Source organism: Anarrhichthys ocellatus, unplaced genomic scaffold (genome assembly GCF_004355925.1).
Source record: "Anarrhichthys ocellatus isolate YVR2014 unplaced genomic scaffold, GSC_Weel_1.0 scaffold27, whole genome shotgun sequence".
Lineage (NCBI taxonomy): Eukaryota > Metazoa > Chordata > Actinopteri > Perciformes > Anarhichadidae > Anarrhichthys > Anarrhichthys ocellatus.
In genome coordinates, this window is record NW_022280057.1 from 3,996,452 (window position 1) to 4,024,352 (window position 27,901).

The 27,901-nt window shown below is 43.8% G+C and overlaps 3 protein-coding genes across 5 annotated transcripts; all 3 read left to right on the plus strand.

The window, feature by feature from the left end:
* The first annotated feature begins 457 nt into the window (after positions 1 to 457).
* On the plus strand, positions 458 to 5,636 carry ints5 (integrator complex subunit 5). Its single transcript, XM_031862754.1, has 4 exons — positions 458 to 665; positions 1,651 to 1,903; positions 2,061 to 4,037; positions 4,463 to 5,636. The coding sequence occupies exons 1-4, from the start codon at positions 571 to 573 to the stop codon at positions 5,180 to 5,182; spliced, it is 3,045 nt and encodes a 1,014-aa protein (XP_031718614.1). The 5' UTR covers positions 458 to 570; the 3' UTR covers positions 5,183 to 5,636.
* A 976-nt stretch (positions 5,637 to 6,612) lies between these two features.
* On the plus strand, positions 6,613 to 18,456 carry ganabb (glucosidase II alpha subunit b). 3 transcript variants are annotated; one of them, XM_031862755.1, is made up of 25 exons: positions 6,613 to 6,700; positions 7,514 to 7,615; positions 7,732 to 7,840; positions 8,132 to 8,259; positions 9,011 to 9,190; positions 9,354 to 9,419; positions 11,342 to 11,399; positions 11,516 to 11,597; positions 11,690 to 11,786; positions 11,900 to 12,080; positions 12,188 to 12,341; positions 12,470 to 12,705; positions 12,925 to 13,051; positions 13,223 to 13,302; positions 13,549 to 13,689; positions 13,948 to 14,044; positions 14,145 to 14,246; positions 14,651 to 14,894; positions 15,080 to 15,144; positions 15,506 to 15,582; positions 15,739 to 15,813; positions 15,917 to 16,030; positions 16,210 to 16,319; positions 16,443 to 16,543; positions 16,919 to 18,456. In XM_031862755.1, the coding sequence occupies exons 1-25, from the start codon at positions 6,681 to 6,683 to the stop codon at positions 17,026 to 17,028; spliced, it is 2,856 nt and encodes a 951-aa protein (XP_031718615.1). In that variant the 5' UTR covers positions 6,613 to 6,680; the 3' UTR covers positions 17,029 to 18,456. The 3 variants fall into 3 exon arrangements, with proteins under 3 accessions (XP_031718615.1, XP_031718617.1, XP_031718616.1); XM_031862756.1 differs by lacking the exon at positions 6,613 to 6,700 and adding an exon at positions 6,738 to 6,787; XM_031862757.1 differs by lacking the exon at positions 9,354 to 9,419.
* Positions 18,457 to 19,197: 741 nt separating this feature from the next.
* Positions 19,198 to 27,785, plus strand: LOC116391871 (pre-mRNA-processing factor 39). Its single transcript, XM_031862848.1, has 15 exons — positions 19,198 to 19,284; positions 20,434 to 20,684; positions 20,818 to 20,943; positions 21,047 to 21,165; positions 21,295 to 21,462; positions 21,704 to 21,884; positions 21,987 to 22,091; positions 22,556 to 22,682; positions 22,879 to 23,033; positions 23,184 to 23,310; positions 23,498 to 23,769; positions 24,456 to 24,634; positions 24,743 to 24,817; positions 25,305 to 25,476; positions 26,727 to 27,785. Exons 1-15 carry the CDS (start codon positions 19,227 to 19,229, stop codon positions 26,805 to 26,807), a joined length of 2,196 nt encoding a protein of 731 aa, XP_031718708.1. The 5' UTR covers positions 19,198 to 19,226; the 3' UTR covers positions 26,808 to 27,785.
* The last annotated feature ends 116 nt before the right edge of the window (positions 27,786 to 27,901 follow it).

The window sequence follows — 27,901 nt, forward strand, 5'->3', positions numbered from 1 at the left end:
CTTTATATGCTTCAACGTTTTCATGAAATGGAAACTGTAAATGTGAGAGCAAGCACATATATAAATATAATACGAGGAAGTGCAATTTAAAAGCTATATATTGCAATTCAAGTTTTGGGATTTTTTACAGTTTACAGAGGACACCGAATTATAAATAGTCAAATTATAATATATCTGTATTTATCTATTATTTATTATCTTATTATTATAATAATAAACCTGTTTCTGATATCTAATTATTTTAAACCTTTGGGGGATCGATCAAGTTCTTCTTATTTCAGCTCGTATCCTAGTTTAGTAGTTGACACGGTGAGGAGACAGACAACATTGACACCAGCTAAATAAAAAAAACGATTCCACTCAGTACCACCAGGTGTCGCCCGTGACGTAAGCTGTCAGTGTCGGCTTTTCCTTTTTCTACCAACGAAGAAGTTGCAACATCCGGCCTGTGGCGCCCTTTCGGTGTATTTCTGTCCTGAAATTGGACAGAGAAATCAACACAAAAGCTGTCACAATTGCTCCCGTCGAAGCCCTACAGCCCCGGGGAGGATTATTTTATGTAAATATTAAATGTTAAAAGACCAAACGATGTCCGTGGTGGTGGACGGGAGTCCGCTGAAGGCGATGCAGAGCTCACACAGTCACACAGCGCAGAGCGCCCTGAGGTGAGTGGGAACGATCACTGTGACAGAGGAAGCGGCAGGTCTGACAGAACAAGTACATAAACTCTAAAGTCACTCTCAAGTAAACTGTGCAAAGATTAGTGGGTTAGACCTTTATATGTCCCTATAGTATTCTTTCGAGACTATTTATTTTGTAAATTACAGAATTAAGAAAAGACGTCAGGGCTAACGTTACATGGAGCACTTATCAGATTAGATTATTCATGTGCTCTATTAAAGGTTTAAAAGAAAAGAGACACACGTGACAAGTTGTTAGACCCCAAAATGTTGTTTTGTTGTTGTTTGTCCTTTAAAAATGATATCAGTTGGAGCAAAGCTAGTATTTGTAGAGCAAATGTTTTGTGTTTTTATTTTATACAAGATTTGATTGGAATATATTTTACATCTGCAATGTAAATAAGGACTATTTCCATTAACAATAACAGTTTTTATAGAGTGGTAAGTCTAATTGTATACAAAGATTTATCAATGAGTTGATAAACAGAAAATTAATCAACTTTTTTTGAAGATTTATGAATTGTTTTTAAAAAGTCCGAAATTGTCAACATCAAGTTGCAGCTTATTAATTATGGGATTTTCTGTGTTTCTTTGTCTTATGTAATAGTAAAGTAAACACGTCAACATCTTAAAACACATTTGCTTGCAATAAGTGATTAATCGATACATTGAGAACAATTATTTTTAGTTGCTTCCCTTTTCTGTTGATAATTCTTTTCCATTAATTGGTCGTTTAGTGTTTCAGATATCAGAAAATAGTGGAAACAATCGATTAATAGACTATCATTTTAGAACGATATATTTTAGGCTTAATCGATAATGAATATGATTAATTGCAACCCTGAAAGATATCTTTTTCCGTCTGGTTAGTAGTGATGTATGAATAGATCTTTATGTGAAGTCTGAATGAACCTTCCCTACTCTCACACACATTCCTCATCATGTCATCATGTTCACTCTTCTCCTCCAGCACCCAGGAACTCTCTCAGGAGATCAAGTCCTTCATCAGTGGCGTCGACACCGTTCAGGGCCGGAAGCTCAGTGTCCGGGAACACGCCCGCTGTGCTGTGCGCCTGTTGCGCTCGGTCCCGGCCTGTCGAGGAGCGGTGCTGGAGCACCTGAGGGGCGTGTATGATGAGCATGTCTCCGCCTTCCTGCACAACCTGGAGACGGAGAGCGATGCCAGCTCCGGGGTCAGCTCCAACCTGGAGGACATCATACAGGTGTGATGACAGAGTCTATAAAGATTAGAGCATTACATTGGTTTCATGGGCCCACAAGAGGAACAGATCCAGACCCTGTCCAATCTCCCTAGCCTAGATGTTTTCCTGCATTCATAGAAAATACAATATATTTTCTGTTATTTCTGTTTGTCTGTAGGAGGTCCATGGTGTCCTGTCAGAGTTCATCTGTCTCAACCCCCGAGCCTGGGCCCCTCTGGTGTCCACCTGGGCTGTGGACTTGTTGGGCCAGCTGAGCAGCAAGCACGCCGGCCGCAGGGTGGCCCCCCACTCGTCCAGTCTCAACGAGCTGCTCCAGCTCTGGATGTCCTGCGCTGCCACCCGGTCCCTCATGGAGGCCTACTCCCAGTGTTTGGCCGCCATGCTGGCTTGGTGCCCTGATGCGTGTGTGGATGCGCTGTTGGACACCTCAGTTCAGCACTCCCCGCATTTTGATTGGGTGGTGGCTCACATCGGCTCCGCCTTCCCGGGTACGATCATCAGCCGAGTCTTGGCGTGTGGACTCAAGGACTTCTGCTCTCATGGCGCTAAGGATCAAGGGCTGATGGTGATGGTCGGGGACAAAGGCAGCAGAGTGCCAAAGATTGGCTCGGTGGTGGGCATCCTTGGACACCTTGCAGTGCACCACTCGGACAGCATCAGGAAGGAGCTGCTCAGGATGTTTCAGGAAAGCCTGATTCCGTCAAGTCCACTATCTCCCACTTCATCCTCAACGTCCTGGGAGAGTTCTCCTCAACTCCGTCGCGCTGCAGTACCATTTCTGCTGCAGCTGTCTGCGATGTCCCCCAACCTCTTTGGTGCAGTGTCTGCAGAGCTGGTAGAGCTGCTACGCCCTCCTGTTCTGCTCCAGCTGCAGGTCTTGCTGCACGGCCTCCCCAGAGAGGAACTGGATAACATGCTGGGGCTGGCTGTCCACCTTATAAGCCAGAGCCCATCAGGAGGGTCCCGGGTCCTCCGTTTTCTGGCAGACACGGCGACCCCGGCCTCGGTCATCATCTCCGGGCCTACACCCTCCCCGCATGAAGGTGTCAGAGAAGGCTGCGATCGGCTCCTCCAGATGCTGCTTCTGCATCTCCACAAACTGGTCTTCAACCGCTCAGATGGAGCCGAAGTCAACCCCCATCACCCTGCTTCCTCTCAACCCAAGCGGGTCATCCCCTTCTTGGAGGAGCTGCAGTCTCACGTAAGTGAGCTCTGCGCAGAGACGCTGCGACTGGAAAGGAAGCGTCACCTCTGGCTGCACCAGTTGCTGTGTCTGCTGTCGGTGTATGGGGGTCCCAGCGTGGCCACTGAGGCTTTCTGCCAGCTACTCACCCAGGCCCACAACCCAGAGGAGCTGGCTCTGGCCTGGCAGCTGCACACCACACTCTCCTCTTGCATGGCGGGACTCATTCCTGCCGCTATAACTCGGTGTGTAGCCCAAATCCATACACACACTCTGGGGCCCCGGCAGCTGAGGCAGCTGTTGCTTAACCTGGCTGCAGCCATCCAGAGTCAGGATGAGGAGAGAAGAGGAGCAGCGGGTGTTCAGTCCTCCATGGCCATCCAGGTGGGCTCAGCGGTCTCGGGACACCTCCACGATTTTGGCCCTCTCCTTCTCCACGGTGACTCAGCTGTATCTCACGCTACGGTGCGCCTCCTGTCCTGTAGCCCACTCCCACGCGCCTCCTCCCCAGCACACCTGCTCCTGCTCTCACGCGCTGCCGTCACTCATTTCTTTATGGCGCTGCGGAGAAGAGTGGAAGGAGGGAAGGTGGGGAGAGATGGGGGACAGGCAGGCGAGGCGGTGAATTGTTCGGTCCTGCTCCTGTCCCGTTTGGCAGCGTATTCTCCACTCACTCTCAAAGCGGTACTTCAGCAGCTGGTCGAGGGCGCCCTACATAGAGGCAACGCTGGGTTGTTTGGAGGGCAGATCGCAGACATGTCTGGCGCCCCTTTGCCTGCCCCATCTCTGTCTCCTGACATCGGAGCCTCTTTGCTGGACATCAACTGTCGGTTCGGTACCATCGTCAACTTCTCCGGCAGCGTGTGGTCTGTGTTTCATGCCGGGGTGATTGGCAAGGGGCTGAAGGTCCGCACTGACACACAGCTGCCTGACCCATCAGGCGTCATGCAGGTGGGTTGCACAATTTGTGAACGATAGTTTAGCACGGCAGGCAAAATGTGAATGACATAAGATAACAGTGGAGCAGTCGATGCTGTATACAAATTAGGGAACTGTTTTTCCTCTATGAATTAGGTCTGGAATGCACATTTCAGCTGTCTTTTCTTTCACTTTGAAGTTGAAACTACATGTTCACGTAAACATTTGACAGGACATTTTTTTTTTTTTTTTTTTAAATGTATTTGGTGGAGGTAGGTCTATGTGGGTGGCCCACCCAAGTAAATTCTGAATATTACACACACTGCAAATATATAGACTTGTATCCTGCATGTGACTATTACCTCAACTATACCTGTAAATGATTAAAGACACTATGATTAGGTGCATTTTCTGCTGCAGCAGAAAAGACTTTAAATGTCTGTTTCTTCCTTCTGTAGAATGTCCAGACTCTGCTGACTGTCGTAGTCCAGTCTTGCAGCTCTTCTGGTCTCAACGGCTCTATCAACAGCTCACGACCACCGTCTGACCCAGACGAGCCGCTGCCCATCAATGCCGAGGCAGCCAAGGTCATTGCAGTTACAATGGTGGAAAACGTCTGTCCAGATGTGGCCAACGGTGAGCTGTCCTGGCCCCCAGAGGAGCACGCCCACACCACGGTGGAGCGAGACATCCACATCCGACGCTGCTTTGAGGCCCACCCGGTGCTCTTCCCTCTGCTCCAGGTGGTGGCAGCCGGACGCCCGGCTCTCTGCTACTGCTCAGCGGTGCTCAGAGGCCTCCTGGCCACTCTGCTGGCCCACTGGGAGGCGGCCCGCGAGACGTTGTCCACAGACTACCCGTGGCACCTCCAGGCCTCCTGCCTCCTGGTGTCCTGCATGGGAGAGGGTCAGCTCCTGCCTCCTGTCCTGGCCAACGTCCACGAAGCCTTCCCCCACCTCACCCCCTTCGAGGTGAGGCTGCTGCTCCTGGCTGTGTGGGAGTACGTGCGAGGCAATGGGCCCATGCCCCAGAAGTTTGTCTTTAGCTCAGAGAAGGGGCTGTTCTGCAGGGACTTCTCTCGGGACGGTGACGTGGCAAGATACGTGGCACCGATTCACAGTGTCCTGCATAAAAACATTGACAGATTGGGACATCTGTGCTGGCGGTTCCAGCTCTAAAGGGTTGTGGAGAGAAGACTGTGTGGAGGAGGTAACAAGAAATAAATAGACTGAATGCTGTGTTGCATCGCTCCAAGAGTGAGCCGCAAAGTTGCTTTCACTGTACTTCAGTTTCATACAAGTTTAGGTGTGTGTGTGTTTGTGTCTGTATGCGTGTGAGCGTGTGCGTGTACCTTTTTGTACCATATTTTTAGACTTGATGCGTTTCTAACTAGTTGTTCCTGGGACAAGACAAATGGCAGACGTGTATATTATGTTGATAGAGAATTTGCTCCACACAAAACACAGCCGTAAAGTGTGACTTTGGTTGGAAAATACAATTTAACTCAGCTAATTTACTTTTAAGTTGTTTTGTATAATTTTCAGGTTGTATATGTTCTAAAATTGTGGCGACAGACATGCCTTCTATCTGTTGTTATATGTCCCAAAACTGTTGTTTAAACCACTTTACAAAATAAATAATTTGGTCCAAGAATGTGTCTTGAATTGAGCATCATTGTTAATGCTGAAGAGTTTTTATCACAGGACTCTCCTGGTGATTAAAGATCACCACACAGTTGTATCATCATGTTCTTTCCATCGTGTAAATCCTCTAAGCCAGTTGTTTCCAACCTTTTTTTCTTTGTGACCGCTTTAATAAAATCAAAGTGCAAGATAGTATTTTTTTCTTCTTAGACTATTTAATTTCAATAGTTTTTGGAGTTAAAGATATACTATATTTCACAAGAAAATAAACATTAGAAAACTCTTTTTTTCTTTAAAAAAAATGGAAACACCTACACTACAATGTAATCCATTAGCCCTGCCCTTGTTATTACTTAATAAAGACAAAATAACTCAAGTATTTTTCAACACGACAAACTGCAGCCTTGCAAATTACCATAGAGTTGATTCAACGATGTCTACTTGTAACTGTATACCCAAAGTAGTAGAGTATATTTTGGTAAACTAAAGGATGAAATCATAAAAGTAAAGTACATTTTGTATAATAAAATGAATAATGGTGTCATCATTATATGTACCTTGGGGGGGGGTCAAAAGTTTGGGAATCACTGCTTTATGTATTTAATATAAATCACAACCATATAAAGATACACAAAGTGAGGAGTGATTTCAGGACCGTTGAGGTGGATTGCATTAGCCTGTACACGTGTTTCCTCCACTGATACGTTGCATTGGTTGGTTTCATCCTGGATAAATGTGCACTTCGTTGACTGGAGCTCAGGAATGACGTGTCCGCTCCTGAGAAGGTGACGTAGTTAAGCCACGGCCCCTATCTTATCTTGAACCACTGACCCAATTTACATTTTATCATCAACCAGATAAAAAAAAAATACAACCTTGATTAAGTACAATCAAAACTCGATAGGATATTTGTTATAATCGAATTCACTTTATGTATATTAGTTTAGCGAAAACAAAGTAAATATCTCAGTTACTTTTTGACGATCTTTGTTGCGGACTCAAATGGGTGGAGTCTAACGGAAGCATAATCAAGATGGCCACCTTCGTTGAAAGGTAAGACAAAGCAGGACCGCCGTTACATCGTGAATTTATCATTTGTTTAATATATTATCAGCGCGCCGGAGGCCAGAGATTATCGCTGTGGGTACACACTTAGTAGACGTGTGAGCAAACGTTTGTGTCAAAGTTTAACGGCCGCCAGGGGAAATTGTAACCGTTACTGGAAAAGTCTCGATCCTTCCAATTGAATTAACGCTAAAGCTAGCGGGTTGACAGTCCGCCTGTGCCGCTCTTAGCAAGGTTAGCACGATATCCAGATCCTAATTAACGACAAAGCCGCTGTCAGACAACCAGGCGTTAGTCCGTCTGTAAAAAACTGATGCAATATTGTGGTGAAATTATTAATTTGGTGTCTTTTTCCAGAAATCCGATTGCATGCTAGCTACGTTTAGCCCACATTAGCTGATACGTTAGCTAACACTTGTCTTCTGGCATCATTTCAAGCACAGCACATAAGTCTTTCGGCCGGAAATACGTTTCTACATCAAGGCCCTGGGGTCTAACGCGAAAAACTGGATTTTGGATACTGTTTAAAATGCTAATATGTGCATAAATGTATAGCTGCAGCATGACGAGGAAACGGGAAATGGGTTAGTTCGCTGCCTGTGACAGTTTCAGTTGAGGACACATTTGACCAGCACAGAGAGATCAAAGTCCGTTTGTGTGTGTCTGTAGAACCGTAACCCCTGTATACATACAGATGTTCGGGTAGGGTCCTCTTAGGTGTTTACTTGGGCAATGTTCAACCAAATGAATTGGAGAGTAGACCATCTAAACTTCAGGTCGTCCCTTTGGTTTTCTCTGCAGGATGGCGCCTGTCTTGGTGCTCTGGCTGGCTATGTCCCTCAGCGGGACATGGGCTGTGGACAAGGGCAACTTCAAGACCTGCGACCAGAGTGCCTTCTGCAAGTGAGTGCAAAAATAATCCATTTACTAACCTGAAGTTGGGGTTTCAGGAAAAGCACACAGTTACTGATTCATCACCGGTGGTCACTCTTGTTATGACTTTTTTTTTTTTTTTAAAGGCGTCAGCGAGCGTTGAAGCCTGGTGAGTCTCCCTATCGAGCCCTGTTGGAGACCATGGAGCTGACCAACACCAGGCTCACGCTGCAGCTCATCAATGACAACAACAAGGTAAATCACACAGAAGCAATTCACATTGGGGACATGATGGCTGCCATAAAGATAAGGCACTAAGGGCTCCACGTCAAGTCTTGTTTGAGCCTTGATTTGAATTTTAAACTGTTTACTAAAATGATGAATATAGCCATATGTGAAGCACTTTCCAGGATCGTAAAATGTTCATATTATTGTGAAAACATAATTTAGCAGTTTCCCATATTAAAACTAAATGCCTAATATGGCAAACTGAGTGGAATGAGATAATAATGAAAGTCCTCTTTTGCTTCTGCATTTGTCTCTCAGGTGCATCTGCTGCTTGAGCTTTACCGTCTCCAGGGAAACATAACGAGGGTGAAGATTAACGAGCTGAAGCCGCTGAGGCCTCGCTACGAGGTCCCAGACGTGCTCATCAGGGAGCCGCTTACTGAGCCGTAAGTCTCCCAGGGGTGTTCCTGACTGTGTGGGGTGGCTGGAGGTTTGGATATGACGGAATCAAGCTGAAAAAGCTAAAAAAAAATCTGCGTGCTGTCTTGCTATTTTCAGTTTTATTAATTTAGCCCCAAATCACAAATTTGTCTTGCGCGTTCTATTTGGATCAAAAACAGGCAAAAAAAATATATTACAAACATTTTTTCACTCATGACATTTTGACATGTCGCAGAAGTATAAAGAATAACATTATTGATGGCTGTATTCCAGTTGGCTGCTTCAGTTTCAGGGTCCTGGTATTGTACATACACTTGAATAGAACAGAGCCTTCGTTAATGGTATTATTAATACCTGTGCCCATAGGCATGTCTAAATTAAGTAACACCTAATGAATAATTGCATATCAAGAATATTTTATTTGACTGTAATTATTTCAAGGAAATGAAACGGTGTGTTCCACTGGAGGTTGAAGCTTTTACCCACGGTGTATAACTCGATTGACTTTCTTCCGGTGAAACGAGTCGAGATGAGAAACAAGCTTTTCAGATAATTGCTTTTTTGGCTTCATTTCAAATAAATCTCCAACCTTGAAGTTTAGCTTTGCTTCACTTGGATTTAATAAGACAACCCTACAGAATTTAGATAGTCAGTGAGTAGATAGTAATTGAGTTCTTTAATTCTTTGTCCTCACTTTAGTTTTTCTGAACCAAATTGTCTCTTTAACTTCATCTCCTCTCTCTCTCTCTCTCTCAGCCTGTCTCTCCTGTCTCAGGATGAGAACGGAGTGGTGTTGTCTCTAGGTTCGGAGTCTCAGAGGGTCATCGTCAGCGCCCGGCCCTTCCGCCTGGACATCATGGAGGGGCGAGAAGTGCTGATGTCTCTGAACTCGCGCGGCCTGCTGGCCTTTGAGCACCTGAGGATGCGCAAGGACACGTGAGAAACCACGCATGCATTCACATTTACAAATGCTAGCCCTCTCTTTTTAATCCATGTCATCACTCAGTGGATGATTTCGATTTTTGTTCCCATGAAATGGTTTGTTTTTTAAGTATTGTCTCTGACTCGTTGTTCTGTCCTCTTCTCCCTATCATCCTAGTTTCTCCTATAAAGTATCTAGCACAGTGGCTAGCGTGTGGGATAATATCAAGAGGGTATTCTCTAGGTAAAGACCCTTAAGATTTGTAAGTGTGTATTCTGTTCCTTGTGCTAATGCTGCCAACAGTGACAAAAATTCGAAGGGACTCCCATCACACCAAATGCAGTGTTTACCCTCCAATAAATGTGACTGAGCCTGAGAGAGGGCTGTGGCTGAGTGTGTGCATGTCTGTGTTTAATTCGATCCATAATTAAGGGGTAAGTCCAGCCTCCTGGTATCATCCTCCATGTTTTTGAAGGATCATTTAAACTAATGATTAAATAATTGCCACTTAAGATGTAGGTTTTTCATCTCATTTCATGAAACAAAAGAAAAATCATTCTGATCATGAAAAAAACACATCTGAATGATTTGGGGTTGGCTGCACCGACCAGTGATTTTACCGTCTTGTGTCAGATCAGCGTCCACTTAACTGAATCGTCTAGTAGTGTCACGCCAGCAGATCGAACTAACATTTTAGCTGCATGACTTGACCAGTTGTGTTGACTGAAACTAGTTTTCACGCTTGCTCAGCTCCTGGTAGATGAAATATAACGCTAGTGGCAGCAGGTTTAGAAGGCACATCAAAGTAAAGCTTTTTGTCTTCACACACATATAGTTTGAGATCCACTAGATAGTTAGTGTCTTATTTTCCAATATGGCAGCCCAGATCCCAAACCCAACAGCAACATCTCTCTTTGTGGTTATACTTCAGTTTGCATTTCTGTTTAAGTTTTCAAGATATTTGAAAAAAATTCAGCATTTTTTTTTTCTGGTGCGATGCTTCTTTTGAGCTCTAAACCATACTCTCATTATTGCGGAAAGACGGCTTTTGTAGGCGCCTTCACTATTGTTGTGTTTGTGCTGTATTGTGACAATTTAAGATGGAGACTAAATTCATGAATGTCAGAGTGAAACTACAATATTAAATCATATTGAGACCAAACTGACAACGTCTGCTTGGTGAACCATCAGGCTTCAGCTTTCTTACAAAAACACAGTTTGAGCCTCAGTACTGATCTAACTACTGTTAAATCCATTTGCCCGGTATGTTTAGAAGCTAATAAAGAAGAGAAACTCCACTATTGCGACAAATGATTAACATTTTACTTTACAGACTTTACTCCTACATATATAAAAACAAAATGCTTGCCAAAATCTGATAAAAATTGCCTCGCATGATTTCACTCGCGTCTGCGTCGGTAGCCCGCACTTTTGGTGGTCACGCTGCATTGTGGGTAATGTAGGCGCCTCTTGAAGAACGTGTGGAATAAAAAAACACTAGCTCTGGTTCTGCTGCATCAGTCTTTCTTTTTTTTTTTAACTGTATGTCATGAGTCTGTTGCTGTTATAGTGTTAACATGCTTTATTTGTGGAGTACTCTACACAGACCCCCCCCCCCCACTCACTCACCTCTTGCAGTGCGACACAAGAGACTCGTTTTTCCGCTGAAATGTGAACATGGCGTAGCAGGCTTTCAAAATGCATTTTTGCACCACTGCCTCTTGCGTGTGCGCTGCTGCAGATCATGCACCTCCACAGCTGTGTGTGACTACCACATGTCAGTGTATTGCTATGGCCTTGATCGCACCATGGTGCACTAAGGGTTCCACTGGATACCAGTTGGTTCTGTGAGGAACCTTGTGGGTGTTACAAGCAGCACCCACTAGAGATCGAGTCCCATAATGCCTAGCTTGAAATAGCCACAAGGTAGGGAGTTACTCAGTCCCCTTTATCATTAAAGTCAAGTCGATCAAGTTCTTGTACATCATTTGCTCGTTGTCGATGTAGAATCAGGGAATATTCACCAACCTCCCTGTTTGTATGTGTCTTCCTTTTTATCATGGTTTAATTATACCCCCATATATTGTCCCAAGAGAGCGTCTATTAGCCAAAGTGACATCTTTATCTTTCCTGTAACCCCTTTCTCACTTTGGGCCATGGAGCAGTCAGGTGGACCCAGAGGATGAGAAGAAAGAGGAGGCTGATCCGGCAACCCAGGCAGAGGTACTACACACTAAAATACACTTTCTGTTCCACTTCCTCTCTATTTTAAGCGCACTGTTTCTATGCGGTATCTTCTCTTCTAAACGATGTCACTGTTCTTCCTGTTGGGCTGCCAGAAAGCAAAAGAAGAGGAAGACAAAGTAGAAGACGGGATGTGGGAGGAAACGTTTAAATCTCACTCAGACGGCAAACCTAATGGTAATCATTTCAGTTAGTTAATTCATTTAGATTCATTACTGTTGCCATAATATCTGCATTAGGGGTTAACTTGTGTTGATCTTGCCTCACAGGTCCATCTGCTATTAGTTTAGACTTTTCGTTGCCGGGTGTGGAGCACGTCTACGGCATCCCAGAACACGCAGACACCCTCCGGCTCAAAACAACAGAGTGAGTGTCAACAACAAGTCACGTTTCACGTACAAAAAGGAGTTTGAATGGCACATTGGTCAGTGTCGTCTTCTCTGCGTTGGATCAAACCCGTGTGTATTTTTCTGTTTCAGGAATGGGGATCCATATCGGCTCTATAACTTGGATGTGTTCCAGTACGAGCTGTACAACCCTATGGCTCTCTATGGCGCTGTCCCAGTCATGTTGGCCCACAACGCCCAGCGCACCACCGGCATCTTCTGGTTCAATGCTGCTGAGACCTGGGTGGATATCAGCTCCAACACAGCTGGAAAGGTATGTCCCTTTTTTCTGTTTCCTTACTTCCTGGGACTTGAGCCAGTAGTGAGTGTCCGCTTCACTAAAGCACAGAGCTTCACTCACTCACTTTTGCCTCTTTCCAGACCGTGTTTGGAAAAATGTTGGATTACGTTCAAGGCTCTAGCGAGACTCCACAGACGGATGTGCGTTGGATCTCTGAAAGCGGCATCATTGATGTCTTCATCATGCTTGGGCCGACACCCAAAGATGTCTTCTCTCAGTATGCCTCCCTCACAGGTAGGAAGCTTGCTTTTGAGCATGAGTACGGGTATCTGCACAGCCCAATAAAAGATCAGCGTTTGACTGACGTCCTCGGTCTCAGTTCCTCTCCTCATGTCCTACCTCCTTCTGCTGTCGTCCATCAGGCACTCAGTCATTCCCTCCCAAAGCTGCTGTGGGCTACCACCAGTGCCGCTGGAACTACAATGACCAGGAGGACGTGGCTTCAGTGGACGCGGGCTTTGACGAGCACGACATCCCCTATGACTACATCTGGCTCGACATTGAGCACACGGATGGCAAGCGCTACTTCACCTGGGATCCACACAAGTTTGCAACGCCAAAGGAAATGCTGCAGGGTCTCGTGGAGAAGAAACGCAAGGTACATAATACAAATAATCCAACATCACGGTAACAGCAGACAATGTTAGGAGCCACTAATTCTTGGGTTTTCTTGCCAGAAGTTCTCCAGTTTCTATTTTACTTTCTATCTCATGTCACCTGAAATCTCAGTAAAATAACCTGCAGGCACCTTCTTGACAGGACTTACACGTATAGATAGTTTCAAGACTCTGCTCGGTCTTCTTTCTTTTCTTTACAGATGGTGGCCATTGTGGACCCTCATATCAAGGTAGACAGCAACTACAAGATCCATAATGAAATCCAAAATAAGGGTTTCTATATCAAGAACAAAGACGGTGGAGACTACGAGGGCTGGTGCTGGCCTGGTAAGAGACTGACAACTTTGCATCAATGTGTGAAAGTGCATTTGTAAATATTCTTTATGAAATTGCTCGTTGCCGAGACACCGACATTTATAGTGACACGTTGCTCACTGATATAACTACAATGAATATTTCCCTCACTTTCCTTTCTGTGCTTCGGATGATGAACTTTAGGTAGTGCCGGCTATCCAGACTTCACTCGTGCAGACATGAGGGACTGGTGGGCCAGCATGTTCGCATACGATCAGTATGAGGTGAGTCTGAAGGACACTTGTCTCTCATTCAACCTTTATTTAACCGGAAAATGTCACAAGCTCCCAGTGACATTAACATATTGTCACTGAGGAGCTGCCAACCACAACCTCAGTTTTCTTCTGTTGGCCACTGACTGAAAGGATTTTTTATTTGTAATTTCTGAGCACAGGTTTATTGACTCTTTTCCAATAATGCGGTTTGTTTGGCCTCAAGACTTTAATCCACAATCTCTGTCCGCCCTCCAGGGTTCCATGGAGAACCTGTACACATGGAACGACATGAATGAGCCGTCGGTCTTTAACGGGCCGGAGGTGACCATGCACAAGGACGCGGTGCACGGAGCCTGGGAGCACCGCGACGTGCACAACTTGTATGGCTTCTATGTGGTGAGTGCACACAGTCAGTCTGTGGCTTGATGTTAAAGACTGAACCGTTCTCTTCAATATTTAACATTTCATCCTTATGTCTTTTCCTTGATTGTATGCTACCATTTTCTAGCAGTGAGATTAAAATCTGGGAAATTATGATTTTAAAATAATCTTATTGTCATGATTCTACTGTCTGGCTTTGAAAGAGAAACAAACTATAAAAATCTGATGCTATGGGTAAAACATAGCAGTGATTATCATGTGTACAACCTGCAGCAAATGGCCACAGCGGAGGGTCTGATCCAGAGGTCAGGGGGAGTTGAGCGTCCGTTTGTCCTGACCAGAGCCTTCTTTGCTGGGTCGCAGCGCTACGGTAAACCCTTCGCCGGTTTCACTTTTCTTTCTTCCTGCTAGAAATCTTTCATGTCGGGCTATTTTAGCACAAGACCTTAACTGTCGTCGTGCGTCTGTAGGAGCTGTGTGGACGGGAGATAATGCTGCTGAATGGGACCATCTGAAGATCTCCATCCCCATGTGTCTGAGCCTCGGCCTGGTGGGAATCTCCTTCTGCGGCGGTGAGTTTGTCCCTTTAGTCTGCGTTAAATGACCTGGACAAAGAAAAATATTCTGAGAAGTTTTGTGGCTGACTTTTGAAGCAGTTGTTTTGTTTGTCAGTGTTTTTTAAATATATATATATATATATATATAAAATGATTTTACAATACAACTTCTACAATGTGTATTTCCTCATGGTTATATCTTCCTATAAACCAGGAGGGTGGTAGTCAAGAATATGGACATATCCTCATTATGTTTCAGAACATTTGATAAAATAAACCTGTAAAATCAATAAACTGTGAAAAGGAAACTATTGCTCTCCAGAAATTGAAAAAAAAGATAAGAAAGATGTTATATTTAACCAGTACCTACCAGTAATCATCAGTACCCTGACACCAACACGACTCCATCTGTCTCACAGCTGACGTCGGTGGTTTCTTCAAGTCTCCGAGCACCGAGCTGCTGGTGCGCTGGTACCAGACGGGAGCCTACCAGCCGTTCTTCAGGGCCCACGCCCACCTGGACACCCCCCGCCGAGAGCCCTGGCTCTTTGGTCCGGACAACACGGCGCTGATCCGCGAAGCGGTTCGTCAGCGCTACACCCTTCTGCCCTACTGGTACCAGCAGTTCTACCACGCTCACCGCACTGGAGAGCCCATCATGAGGTGAGGACAGGCCAGGGAACATTGCTTATGTCGGTTTCATCTTTCCTGTACATCACCAATCGTTGTGCGTTATTGGCCTCATACAAAGGAATGGAAATTCAAACAAAATATGTTTCCTACTCTGACTTGCAGTTATGCATAATAGCTCAATTTACAGAAATGCTTAATTTTGTTTGTTCTTTCAGACCACTGTGGGTGGAGTATCCTCAGGATCCTGCTACGTTCGCTCTGGATGACGAGTTCTTGATCGGTAAGAAGACACAAGACATCAAATCTTTATTAATAATAATAAAGGCATTTTACTTTAAGTGTGCCTGAAGTAAGCCTAGGGGTTTCCCCTTTTATAGTTTTACCAGAACTTTAATGTTGTCCTCTGCCTAGTTTCATCAGATCCATCATGAGATCTCTTTATGGTTTTAGTTTTTAAATCTGTGCCTGAAGGTTTAAGTGCCTTTTGGCACAATGTCGGTATGTCTTGGGTGTGGATCCTGCGAGCAGTCGCGGTACAACAAGACAAACTACAATGGAAACTGTAAATCAACTGTTACATCAAGACAGACGTGATTCAAAGCGATTATCAGATCCACTGACGCTGCTTAACTCTGCTGCAGGGAGAGACCTGTTGGTGCACCCGGTCACTGAGGAAGGGGCGAGGGGAATCACCGCCTACCTACCTGGCAAAGACGAGGTTAGAGGAAGAAACATGGACGCTTTAACACATCTTACTATTACTGTCTCTCTGCGTTCAGACTGAAGCTCAGTGTTGCAATGTAATGGTTCTGTCAATAAAAGGTGTTTTTAGAGGACTGCTGATTCAGGCGTCGTCTCAACTTGTGTTCCTCAGGTTTGGTTTGACGTCCACACCTTCCAAAAGCACAACGGGGCCCAGAACCTTTACATCCCGGTCACCATGAGTTCTGTAAGACACACTTTCTATATTTCGAGGCTCCACATCCTTTTAACAATTATTATTTTCCTCATATCCTCTGATGTTAACGTGGAGCTTCCTGTCTTCTGTTCAGATCCCCGTGTTCCAGCGTGGCGGCTCCATTATTCCCAGGAAGATTCGAGTTCGCAGGTCCTCCTCCTGCATGATGCACGATCCCTACACTTTATATGTGGCCCTTAACCCCCAGGTAACGCAACTCTCATCCACTGCTGTTTTTGATTGTTTCTTCACTCATGTACATTTGGCTCCTACAGGGATTGCTCCTATAATATAAAACAATGGATCTAGTTGTAAATAAATGTTCATCCGCTGCTGTTCTGACATGTTGCTTTGTCCTACTTTGTGTTTTGACCGTTTCTGTGACAGAGAACTGCAGAGGGTGAGCTCTACATAGATGATGGCCACACCTTCAACTATGAAAAGGAGGAGTTCATCCACAGGAAGCTGTCCTTTGCCAAAAACATGCTCTCTTCTGCGTGAGTGACCAATATTCTCCTGCTTGCATCTCTATTGTATCGCAGACTTAGGTCTGTAAAACATTCATGACTTGTTTTCTAAGGTTTAACATTTTTGTGTCCATGTCCCTGCTTGGTTCTCAGGAACCTGGCTCCAGATGCCCAGTTTTCCACCCGCTCCTGGATTGAACGCATTGTCATACTGGGAGCCAGTAAACCCAGCAAGGTTACCCTCAAGACTGCTGGTGAGTGCAATATACAGCATTTCACTCACACGTTAATGCTCATGTGTGTAATTCATTTAAAGTTAGACTGTATGCTGACTAAAGGAATCTGTTCAACATTTATACCATTTTAAACAGAAGAACAATCTTTCTCTGAAGCTCAAATACCATTTTGTTTGGACAACTAAATTTGGGTGCATTTGAACTAAAGTAAGAGGTATGGAGAATTTAAAGTGTGAACCGGTTTGCTGCAGAACGCACTTTAGAACTGATTTTACCCGTCGTTTTACACCCTCAGGATTCTTATTACGATCTTATTGTTGCTGTTTTTCAAAAATGATCTGTTGTGAGACCGTGATGAGATTCACGTACCCTTTCTCTCTTTGTGCTTTGCAGAGGGTCAGGAGAGCCAGCTAGAGTTTGACTTTGACGCCTCCATGTCGGTGTTAACGCTTCGTAAGCCCGGCGTGAACGCAGGGTTGGACTGGAACGTGACGCTTCAGTAATCATCAGGAGGCGCAAGAGGAGAAACTGACTGAAATGGAACAGGAGCGACAGAGAAGAAACAAGGCGCTGATGCACAAGACTAACCACAGCAAGACAACAGGATAGCCATCATGGAAAATAAAGGACATTAACACACAACACATTGAATACACACACTTTTAATCCCTGCACACACACGCACACATCCATGTAGACCTGTCAGTCGAACTGAGCCACGTGACGTCGCTGCCATTTCCCTCTTGTGTTCAGTCACACTATAATACCTAACAACAGAAGAGGTTACTGTTAGATAGTTATGTTTGTCACATTTATAAATAGATAACAATTGAGAAATATGTCATTGTAATGAATTTTTGGGGTAAAGAAAGAAAACATTCAGGCACACTTTTTTTTTTTTTTTTACTTTTTTTTTTTTATTGTCCACTTTGTTGTCATCCAGTCTGCCTCAGAGGAAAGATCACTGTGACGGACTGTTTGCTATTTAAAATGAAGGTTCAGATTCAAAGCACATGCTCCACCTGCTGGTGATTCCCTCTATCTGCTTCTGACTGAATCCTTAAACTCATTCCAACCCTCTCTATTAAGCCAATCAGCTCAGAGCTCCACCGTCTGTACTCGTGCCACATTACATATATTTTGGAGAGGGCTTGCCAACAATCAGCTGTGTGGCTCTACACTTAACTTTCATCCTGCTGTACTTAATATTTCCACAAAATGGGAAGAGATAATCATCTTTCTCACCAATTCTGAGCAGTAAATTATTGACACGTCTCTCCCTGAGCTCGTCAGTGATTAATCTGTGTGCATGGAAATGATTATCATCCCTTCAACATGGAAGTAACCGGGTTGTTAAACTGCTGCAGAGAGAGATTTTCAGCTGTTGGGAATCCCTTCAGGGGACTGAACCGCTGATGTTTGCGGATCATCCTGTTGACGTGCTTTCTTTGTTTTATTGAGTTCTTTCCCAGCTTTGTTTACTAAATTCTTTTTAATGCACTTGGGGAAGAGTGAGAACTTTAAAAGTTGTTTAGATTTTCATGTGTTGCTAGATGTCGGGATCATCCAGGATTTCCAGTGTGTCGTTTGGATCTTAATGAATGGTTCAAATCCGTGAAAGGTTTTTCACAAGCAAATGTTCATATACAGCCTTTATGATTCTCACAACGAATCAATCCTAAATGCACACAGAGCACTCATTAATATTCAAATGGTTCTCTGGAGACCCTGGATTGTCGAATCATTGGACCTTTTAGGGGTTTTGTTATGAATTTGTCTCTTTGATTGTTTTATGATCATTAATGTACATGTTCCTGCAATTTTGTTGGCGATGGCTTGAATTGGTGGAAATTTAAGTGAACAGACTCAAAGTTGTCAGATGTACTCTAAAAGATAAGGCCAAGTAAAAATAAAGTTGACCAAATGTGAAAGAAGTCCCCTTTTGTTCTTCTAGCCTGAAACAATTCTGTAATTTCAGAGTCAGAATTTGGTGTATCAAGTAGTTTTTTGCATACAAGGAATTTAATTTGATGTATTGATGCATAGACCAGGAACTCAGAAAAAATGCAATAAAAATATAAAGTACTATTTAACAATTTAAATATATGTACAATGTAACTGTTGAAAACAGAAAGACCTAAGCAAGAATGCAACAATATGTTTAAGGGGATGTGCAAAGGTTCACAGTATTTAGAATAGAATGTCCAATAAGTAAATTTAATGAGACATTGGTAGTTTTTTAAAAATACTGGATTGAATTTATATTTGTTTGGATCTATTTCACATTATTTTCAAAGCAGGTTTGGTTTCAGAGAGATTTTGGATGCTTTCTACGTGCAGATTTAAGGCTTGCAGTATGTTAAAACAAAACTGTTTCTCTTTTATTGAGCATAGAACAATAAAACTAGACGCACACTAACCGAAGCCAGCTTTGTAATTAATTACTACATCCTAAGTGCAAAATCAAGGGGTTATTTATTTATTGATCATGTTTAAAGTATTACAATATCCAACATTACAAAAGAAGAAAACATGAAACAAAAAGCAATGCGTTCAACATCAAACTGTACGAGGGAGATGTAACTAACATATATTATACAACTCTTTTATAACAAGCTATTTCTTTCCATTCTTTTTTTGGCTGTTTATTTTCGTCAGAGTTTTGTCGCGGATGAATGACGTCAGTGAGACGTTTCCCATCATGGCGGCGGAAGGCTATGAGGAGATGAGCGGCAACGGGGAGCTCGAGGAGTCTTCAGGTAGTTAGATCAACATTAATGAATGTACGATGCGCCGTTTTGTCGTTTCACGGATATTAATAAGCACTGGTTTCATCTGCAAGTGTTTTTAATAAAGGTCCGATGCGACCGGAGTCTTGTTGACAAGCATGACAAGCTAAGCTAGGCTAACGTGATCTCAAGTAACGTAACACACACACACACACAGCACGAAGCAGCACAGTGTCCACCAACTTTAACCCACTTAGCACGCAGTGTTTAAAAAAGAGATTTGTGGTCACTAATCAGTTATTAGTTGAGTTATGTCCACAGCATCCCAACAGGACCCGAGTCAGCGCTGTGGTGGAGATCTAACCCGTGTAAACTGTTACTGCATGAAGTCTGTCTCTGCCGGTGTAACCAGAGGCTTTCAGGAATAGAGGCAGAAAATCACTTCTTTCGTTTTTGTTTTGCCTGCTGCGGGTAGTAGATAAGCTGCTTTACTAGTTTGACTGGTCAGTGTAATTGTTATATATTTAGTTTTTATAAAAGCATTTAAACTGCATTAGTATTCATCTTCTGTCTGCTTTTTTTTCTTTTATTGGTTTACTTATAGTTTGTATTAATTGATGGATGTGCGTGTGGGGTTTTCACACTTTGTTGTTGTATTGTTTGAACACCTGTTGGCCCTTTGTTTTACGAAACTGTCCAGGAAGCAGAGGAAGCTTCATGAATCTCATTACATGTATTTCACCAGTGCCTTTTTCTGTGTTGAGGTTAATTGCATTTTTCTATTATTATTATTTTTCTCACAATAAGTGCAAAAGCTAGATGTCAGAAGCACTCAAGTGTCTGTGTTTCTGTTGCTACCACACCTCAAGACAATTAAGTAAATTAAGAGGAATGGATAGGAACGGTGTTTCGGGGTTAAAGCTGTTTCATCGTGCAGAGGGAATAAACAACTAACTTAACTTCTCAGTCATTTGTTGTTGAGTGAAAATAGTTGTCGCTGTTGAAATTTGGTTGAGGGTTTTTTCATAAAAGAGTTGGCTGTGACATTGTTGTGTTTCTGTTTGAAAGGACTTTGGGAGGTTGGGATTATGGCCCAAATTCAGCGCCATAGCTTCATGAAAAGAGTTTTGGTAAAAAGCAGTACCGACTCATTACCTTTTTGATCTACCCCCTCTTCAGCCATGGAGGCCTCTGAGGATGCTGCATCGCCTCCGGCTGAAATGGCAGAGATGTCAGAAGAGAACGGCAGTCCCGCCGTGGCCCCTGAGACCCCCGTAGGCCCCGACCCGGTTACCTTCTCAATGCCCCCACCTGCAGAAGACGAGGAGGGAGAATTTCCAGCAGACTTTGAGCGCCTGTGGAAGGCTGCCCACGACAATCCTCAAGACTTCACCAGCTGGACTGACCTGCTGCAGTACTGCGAGCAAGAGGTGTGTGTTAGTTGTTTTGACGTGAGAGACGAAGGAGAATCAACTGGGTTTAGATTTTAAATAATGTGGGAAAATATCATATTCTCCCTCAGTAAACATTTAAAACATTTGGACTTTTGTCTCGTATGTCCAGAGTCACATCACAGCGTCACGCAGAGCGCTAGAGGCTTTCCTCACTCGTTACCCGCTCTGCTACGGCTACTGGAAGAAATATGCTGATCTGGAGCGCCGTGCTGGCTACAACAACAAAGCAGAGGAGGTAAAACCTGGAGAGGGGGTTTAGTCTGTGCCCACACCATTAGGAATGCTTTTAAGTTTATTTAGGAAGTGTTTTTCACTGGTTTTCGATGTTGCTGTGTCAGGTGTGTGTTCAGGGTCTGCAGGCGATCCCTCTGAGTGTAGATCTGTGGATCCACTACATCAATCTGCTGCTGGGAACGCTGGACATGAACATGCCCGAGTCGCCCACGCGGATTCGCAGGTACTTCCATTTAAGACTCGTCTTTTTTTGTTGTGTTTTATGCTGTTTGACGTGCAAAAAATAGAAATTAATGAGTAAATAAGCTGCTGTTTGTTAAAGCTGTAGGCTTCATTGTTTTCCAATCCTCAGTGTGTTTGAAGATGCGGTTGTGGCAGCAGGTCTGGACTTCCACTCAGACCGGCTTTGGGATCTGTATGTCGAGTGGGAGAAGGAGCAGGGGAACACGAAGAAAGCAGCAGCCGTCCTGGACAGAGTCCTCAAAGTCCCCACCCAGCTCTATAACACCAACTACGACAAGTAAGACCACACACACACGAGCCAAGTGTGTGTGTGCCAATCCCAAATTCTTGGAAGTAAATTACAAAACAAAAATGCCAATCTTATTTTTGAATTTTGTTGGACAATGAATATTTTCAGTTGTTTCTTATTCAACATTAAGTCAACATACTATCGTGATCTTTTTTCTCTTTCTCCCCTTCTCTTTCTTTTCCCCTCCGATTAATCTCATTTTGCATCCTCCCCTCCTTTCCTCCGTCAGGTACAAGGAGCACCTGAACAGCCAGGAGCCTAAAGACGTGCTGTCCCCGGAGGAGTACGAGGAGCTGAGGACGTTGTGCCGTCAGAGTCAGAAGGCAGAGCGCGCCGAACAAGCCCAGGAGGAGGAGGAGGAGAGGCCGCCGGGGGAGGAAGAGCCCGCCACACCCGAGGGCACAGACACGGTGAGTGACACGTGACCGCCTCACACTCGACCAGTGAGACGTAAGTTAAAGACATAGTCAAATAGATGATTGATTTGATATTTTCCTACTTTCTGTGTTTAGGAGGAATTGATGCAGAAGATGAGGGAACAAGTGCTCGTTCGCAGGGACAAAGTGTACCAGGACAACGAGGGAGAAGTCCGCAAGAGATGGCACTTTGAAGACGCTGTGAGATTTTCTTTTCTCTCTTTCTTCTCCGCTCTGTTCCTTCATAAGTTGTTTTCGTGATTTTGTGATTTTGAAACTCAAAAAAAGAGGCTTGACGGCAAACATATTTTCCAGACACTTATCTGAATCATTCTGAATCCGGAGCGAGGTCAAATTTAATAACATGTATACGTTTGATGCCTGAGTTTTAGTACTGGTAGAAAAACTAATTTATTGATCCCTTACTTTGAGGAGTAGCAACACTTTTTTCTACCAAAGCCTTTTTCATTTGGTAAAAGAGGCCAAATTCAAATGTTAGATACTATGTTATACATAGTATTAATATATTTTATTTATTTTTACTGTTTGCAGTTTTACAGCTAAATATTTTTTTCTGGTAAATATTCTATTGCCCTTTTATTTGTATTTATTGAACTGGTGACACACTTTCATCCCTTGCTGGTTTCTTGTTCTCTGGCCTGTAGATCAAACGTCCTTACTTCCATGTCAAGCCACTGGATCGCCTCCAGCTGCGAGCCTGGCACTCCTACTTGGACTGGGAGATCGCTCAGCTGAACAAGGACACCAAAGACCCCCAAGACCCCCAACAAGGTCAGCTGTCACCTGTCCCGGCGGGTCTACAAATCGGTGTTAACATCTGAACGCGTCCACAACCGCATCTTCAAACACACTGAGGATTGGAAAACAATGAAGCCTACGGCTTTAACAAACAGCAGCTTATTTACTCATTAATTTCTATTTTTTGCACGTCAAACAGCATTTCAACACCCCTTTTTTATCCTCGCAGATCCAGACCAGGCAGCCACAGAGGAGTTGGAGGTCACAGCCCAGCCTCAGGAAGAATCAGAGGAAGCTGCGGTTAGCAATGACGACCACAGGGTTCGCATCCTCTTTGAGCGTTGCCTGATCGCCTGCGCTCTGTATGAGGAGTTCTGGATCAGGGTGAGCAAGAAAAGTGTTTGTGTGTGAGTGAAAGAGCACACAAAAGGGCATACACTGGCCATCACTTGTGTGTGTGTGTGTGTGTGTGTGTGTGTGTGTGGACATATACACACAAGATCTCTGTAACATGTTCTCGTATGTGTCGTTCAGTACAATCAGTACCTGGAGTCGCAGAGTGTGGACGAGGCGCGGGTTATTTTCAAACGAGCCTGTGAGATCCACCTGGCGTACAAACCCAACATCCACATGCAGTGGGCCACCTTCGAGGAGAGGCACGGTACGACCAAACATGAACACACCGTACAAACACAGCTTTATTTCTTTACTCACCAACACTCTGTGTCGTCTCAACATCAAGCATCAACATCTTGAATGCATTCTCTTCCTCATTAAACCTTTGCAACACTGATTTAATGAAATAACATCTCCACACTCGTGAAAACTCACCTCACCTTTTCCATCAGGTGACTTAACCGAGGCCCGGCGGGTGCTGGAGGCTCTGGAGAAAACGCTACCAGGGTTGGCGGTGGTCCGTCTTCGCAGGGCAGCTTTAGAGAGGCGAGCGGGCCAGCTGGACCAATCGGAGGCGTTGCTGCGTGAGGCGGTGGACGAGTCCACAGAGAAGCCCACGTTACACGCTTTTTATTCCGTCAAGCTGGCTCGTCTGCTGCTGAAGCTCGGCAGGAACCCCAGCAGAGCCCGCAGAGTTTTACAAGAGGCCCTGGAGATCAGTCCGGTGAGGAAAATGGCACCCACGAATATTTCAGCAAAGAACACAGACTTTTGGTCAATCTTCTCTCCGCCCTTCATCCTAAAAGTTAAAGAATGTCGATGCTGAACACAAGATGTTAAACTTGCAGTAGGCTTTGCTTATTGATGGCTCGACCTGCTGAGCATGTTTTTTAACAGTCTGACTTAACGTCCCTTCTGATAACTGAAAACGTTAAAAAATGAAAGAAAAATCGCTTCCATATGATTTTAATGCTGGTAAAAATTAAATGGCTAGTCCATGATTTTATTATGTGATTGTATTATTATTTGTGCCTCGCGCACTAAACATCGAGTACTTTGTGTGCCACAAAAAAAAACATTTCAGAGAAAATGAGTTCATGCGTGTAGCTTCAGGAGTCAAAAGCCAAAACTTGGTACTTAAAGGAACAGCATGTGTCATTTAGGGGGATCTATTGGCAGAAATGGAATATAATATTAATAAGCATGTTTCCTTTAGATTATAATCACCTGAAATTAAGAATCGTTGTGTTTTTGTTTGCTTTGAATGAGCCGTTTATCGCTACATACGGAGCCGGCTGCCATGTTTCCAAAGTAGCCCAGAAAGACCAACTGATTGATCTACACACTGCACCTTTTTTTAAGTCATTCTAGTTCTTAGTCTTCCTCTCTATGTGCCCTCCCCCCCCTCAGGATAACGATAAGCTGCACCTGAACCTGTTGGAGCTGGAGGTGTCGGGGGACCCCTCAGCGGAGGCGGTGCAGGAGTGTGTGACACGGGCCCTGGCAGCTCCCCTCGCCCCACACACCAAGATCCTCTTCTCACAGAGACGCCTGCAGTTTGCAGAGGACTACAGCAACTCTATCCAGAGGTCAGAGTTCAACATGAGTCTTCTGTAAACCCCGATGGTTTACCGAACAAACCATTCGTCGTCTCCGACCTGAATGTAGTTTTTCATTGTCTCTTGTGTCATCCGCAGTGTGCTGTCCGTCTATGAGGAGCACCAGAAGCTGCTGAAGGAGTTAGGAGGAACGAAGAGAGAAGCAGAGAACGGGTAAATTCGTATTTAGTATTTAGTTTGTTCCTGTTGTTTCATGTTAGCAAATTGTCAAATCTGTCCATTTCAAATTCTTAATCCACAATGTTTCGTTATTTTAACCTAGAACTCACACAACCGTCTTCTAAATGTTAACGTTTGAAAAATATGACATCGTTGCAGCTCCTGCGTCAGATTTCTTCATGAGTTTAATGTATTAAAATAAAGTTTGCTTTGTAACTTCAATATTGACTATTGAACATTATGCATGCTTTTATTTTGAAGAGCAACTTTTTTCTTTCTCTATCTTAACGAGAATTTTTGTCTATTATTGAGTCCTAGAATCAAATTTCTTCTTAAAACAATCAAAATGAAATAGACCAGCAGTGGAAAAACAAGACAAATAAGATCTAAAGTCTGCAGATAAGATTGTTTTTTGTTATTTTTCTGCGTAAATAAGATCTGCGTTGAGATTATTGGTAATAATCAGATTTTTTTTTTTTAGGGATGAGGACTCGGAGAAGATGAGCAAAAGTGACGACGGCTCAGCCGTTGCCGTGTCCGCACAAGTCCCGCCCACCATGCCGCATGTCCCCATCACGACACCCCCCCCTCCTGTGATGGGCGCCGACGCCAGCTCACAGGCCGGCTACGGGGGGTACGGCAGCTGGTACCAGGTAAGATGGAGTTTATAACACAGACGGCTGATTGTGTGGAGGGAAAACTATTCAGGGAAGTCTGTAAATGAACAAATATGGCTTTGACTGACCTAAAGAAAGTTTTTATTGTTTTACAGTAGGTTTTATTGAGCCTTTTCCTGCACCTCAATAAAACCTACTGTAAAGCCAGAAGGACAGCCCAGTTCTTAAAGCTGCACTGGTTGCCAGTAAGCCACATAATTTATTTTAACGTCTTATTACTTATTTCTAAATCTCTACTTGGGCCTAAATATGTGACTGAATCGAGCAATGTAACCCTGCGAGACCTATTAGATCACCGGGGAGTGAACCGCGAGTGGCGCCGAGAGCAAAGTCTAAACAAAGAGACGGTGGCTTTTGGTCCAACTGCCTCCTGGTGTTAGGAACCAGGCTTTAAAACCTTATTGTTTGTAATTCAATGTTTTTAACTTTGTATTGTTGTTTTAACTTATGTGTACAGCACCTTGAACCTACCTTTGTGTATGAAATGTGCTTCATGAATAATCGTGCTTTTAGCTGGAGGTAAACCGACTCTATCGTCGGGTTACGGTGCAGTTTGAGATGTTCTGTTTTACTTTATGTTTCGGGTTCAATATTGATGTTTTGTTTCACTTGCCAGACCAGAAATACAGAAAAGTCCCTTTTTAGATTTTTTTTGAATAACAACAAAGACCAAACTTCATTGCCATGTTTAACATTTATTTAATTAAATGAATCCTCTAACACCACCCAATTAATCTCCTGTTTCCAGGATGTTAAAATGCTCACTAGCTTTTTGAAATCGCATACCTTTTTTTTTGTTTTGCTACATACTGCAGCTGCCCTTACAAAGTATATACTTTTGCATACAATTGGAAAATACTACCTTATCATTAGATTGCAAGTTGAACTCTGACCCTCTTGTCTCATACATCTGCTGTGCAGAGGATTGTGGGTCAGAATAGCCAGAAAAACATGCTGGCTTGCATTCCTTAAATGCGACCAGATGTAAAAGTCGGACATCCTGGCGTTTTTGGAATATTGCATTTGACATACTATGTATTGTCACATACTAAATCTTTTTTTCTGGCCTACTGAATAGTATGGCAGCACGGTTTGTCTTCACCCGCTGCCATTTTCTCCAGAGTGCCCAATCGGTGCTCCACTTGTGCAACTCTCAACAGAGACGAGAAGGAAGTGAGATGGCTCACTCCTTAGCTTATTGTTTGTTTCTTGTGATTGTTTTCCAGCAACCGCAGTACGGCAACTACGGCAACTACGGTTATCAGAACACCTGGAACTACAACCAAGGCTACTATCCTCCCAGCTAAAGGGGGCCACAGTGACTGTGACACCAGAAAGCCACAGTAAATGGTTTGGACCCAGGATGACTCTCAGCTGAACAAAACTGAACCACCCAGTCCTGCCGGTCCACCTGCTAAAAATAATATCCCAGCATCCTCTCCTCCCCGTCCTTCCTCTGAGTTACCTCACTGTCCTGGATGTGATTAAATAAGGGTCGGGATTTGAGCTCTTTTAGCATGTTGTGTCATTTCAGTGTTGAGTCTTGAGTGACAGTTGGAAAGACACCACTCCTATCGTCAGTGCATCAGTGTCTCTCCATTTTAATCAGAACTATTTTTGTATTTGTTTGCAAGCCCTTCACTCCCGTTTTAAACTCATCCAGTTTATCCAACTTCACAGGTGATGTATGATCGACATTTTGTACCATTCCAGAGTAGGATATTTGTTTTTTCTAATGTATATAAAGGTGTTTTATAGTGTCGCAACAGAACTGTTTGTGTCGTGTTGTCGTTTGCTTGTACTTTCATAATGAGGGTGAAAAATCCACCGTCGCACTACTTGGTTGTGAAACGTAAATTCTTGCTTCTCGTATCTACAGCAGTGTTATCTGAAGAGTATTCTGAACATCAGTGCATTGGCTCGGGTCATGTGAATTGGAATTTTAAGATAATCTAATTTTTAAAGAATCAAGTTGTGTGAAGTCACATAGCCAGCAGGTTTAAGAGGCCGTAATCTTCATCCTAATAGTCTGAAAACAGAGGAAGGTACAGACTCTACTTGTTCCCTTTTATATTAAATCTCTGGAATCATTTCGGGTACCACCAGCCAAACGCAAAGTCCATTTAATTCACATACAAGTAGAGCAAGCACTCAAATGTTCTTCCTACAGGAACAGTCCCTTTACCCACACGGATGTTTCAGGTGCTGATGAAGAAATTGATATATATTTTTTGTCCATTGGTCTGATAATCTGACTATTAAAGTGAAGACTATATCCTCTGAAACCTGCTTGCTGTATTTGTCAATAAGCCTTTATGACAGCATTTTCCCTCATGTCAGGAGCTCATGTTAGGAATGAAAGCTCTGTTCAAGTGTCCCAGTAAGTCGACATAGGACCCTT

Excerpts from the sequence above, each read along its gene's own strand:
- ints5 (XM_031862754.1), top strand. The coding sequence starts at position 571 with ATGTTAAAAGACCAAACGATGTCCGTGGTGGTGGACGGGAGTCCGCTG. Across the intron at positions 666-1,650 it reads ACAGCGCAGAGCGCCCTGAG|CACCCAGGAACTCTCTCAGG; the intron begins GTGAGTGGGAAC and ends CTTCTCCTCCAG. Across the intron at positions 1,904-2,060 it reads ACCTGGAGGACATCATACAG|GAGGTCCATGGTGTCCTGTC; the intron begins GTGTGATGACAG and ends GTTTGTCTGTAG.
- ganabb (XM_031862755.1), top strand. The coding sequence starts at position 6,681 with ATGGCCACCTTCGTTGAAAG. Across the intron at positions 9,420-11,341 it reads ATCAAGAGGGTATTCTCTAG|TCAGGTGGACCCAGAGGATG; the intron begins GTAAAGACCCTT and ends GCCATGGAGCAG. Across the intron at positions 14,045-14,144 it reads TGCTGGGTCGCAGCGCTACG|GAGCTGTGTGGACGGGAGAT; the intron begins GTAAACCCTTCG and ends GTGCGTCTGTAG.
- LOC116391871 (XM_031862848.1), top strand. The coding sequence starts at position 19,227 with ATGGCGGCGGAAGGCTATGAGGAGATGAGCGGCAACGGGGAGCTCGAG. Across the intron at positions 21,166-21,294 it reads TCGCCCACGCGGATTCGCAG|TGTGTTTGAAGATGCGGTTG; the intron begins GTACTTCCATTT and ends TCCAATCCTCAG. Across the intron at positions 24,635-24,742 it reads TACAGCAACTCTATCCAGAG|TGTGCTGTCCGTCTATGAGG; the intron begins GTCAGAGTTCAA and ends TGTCATCCGCAG.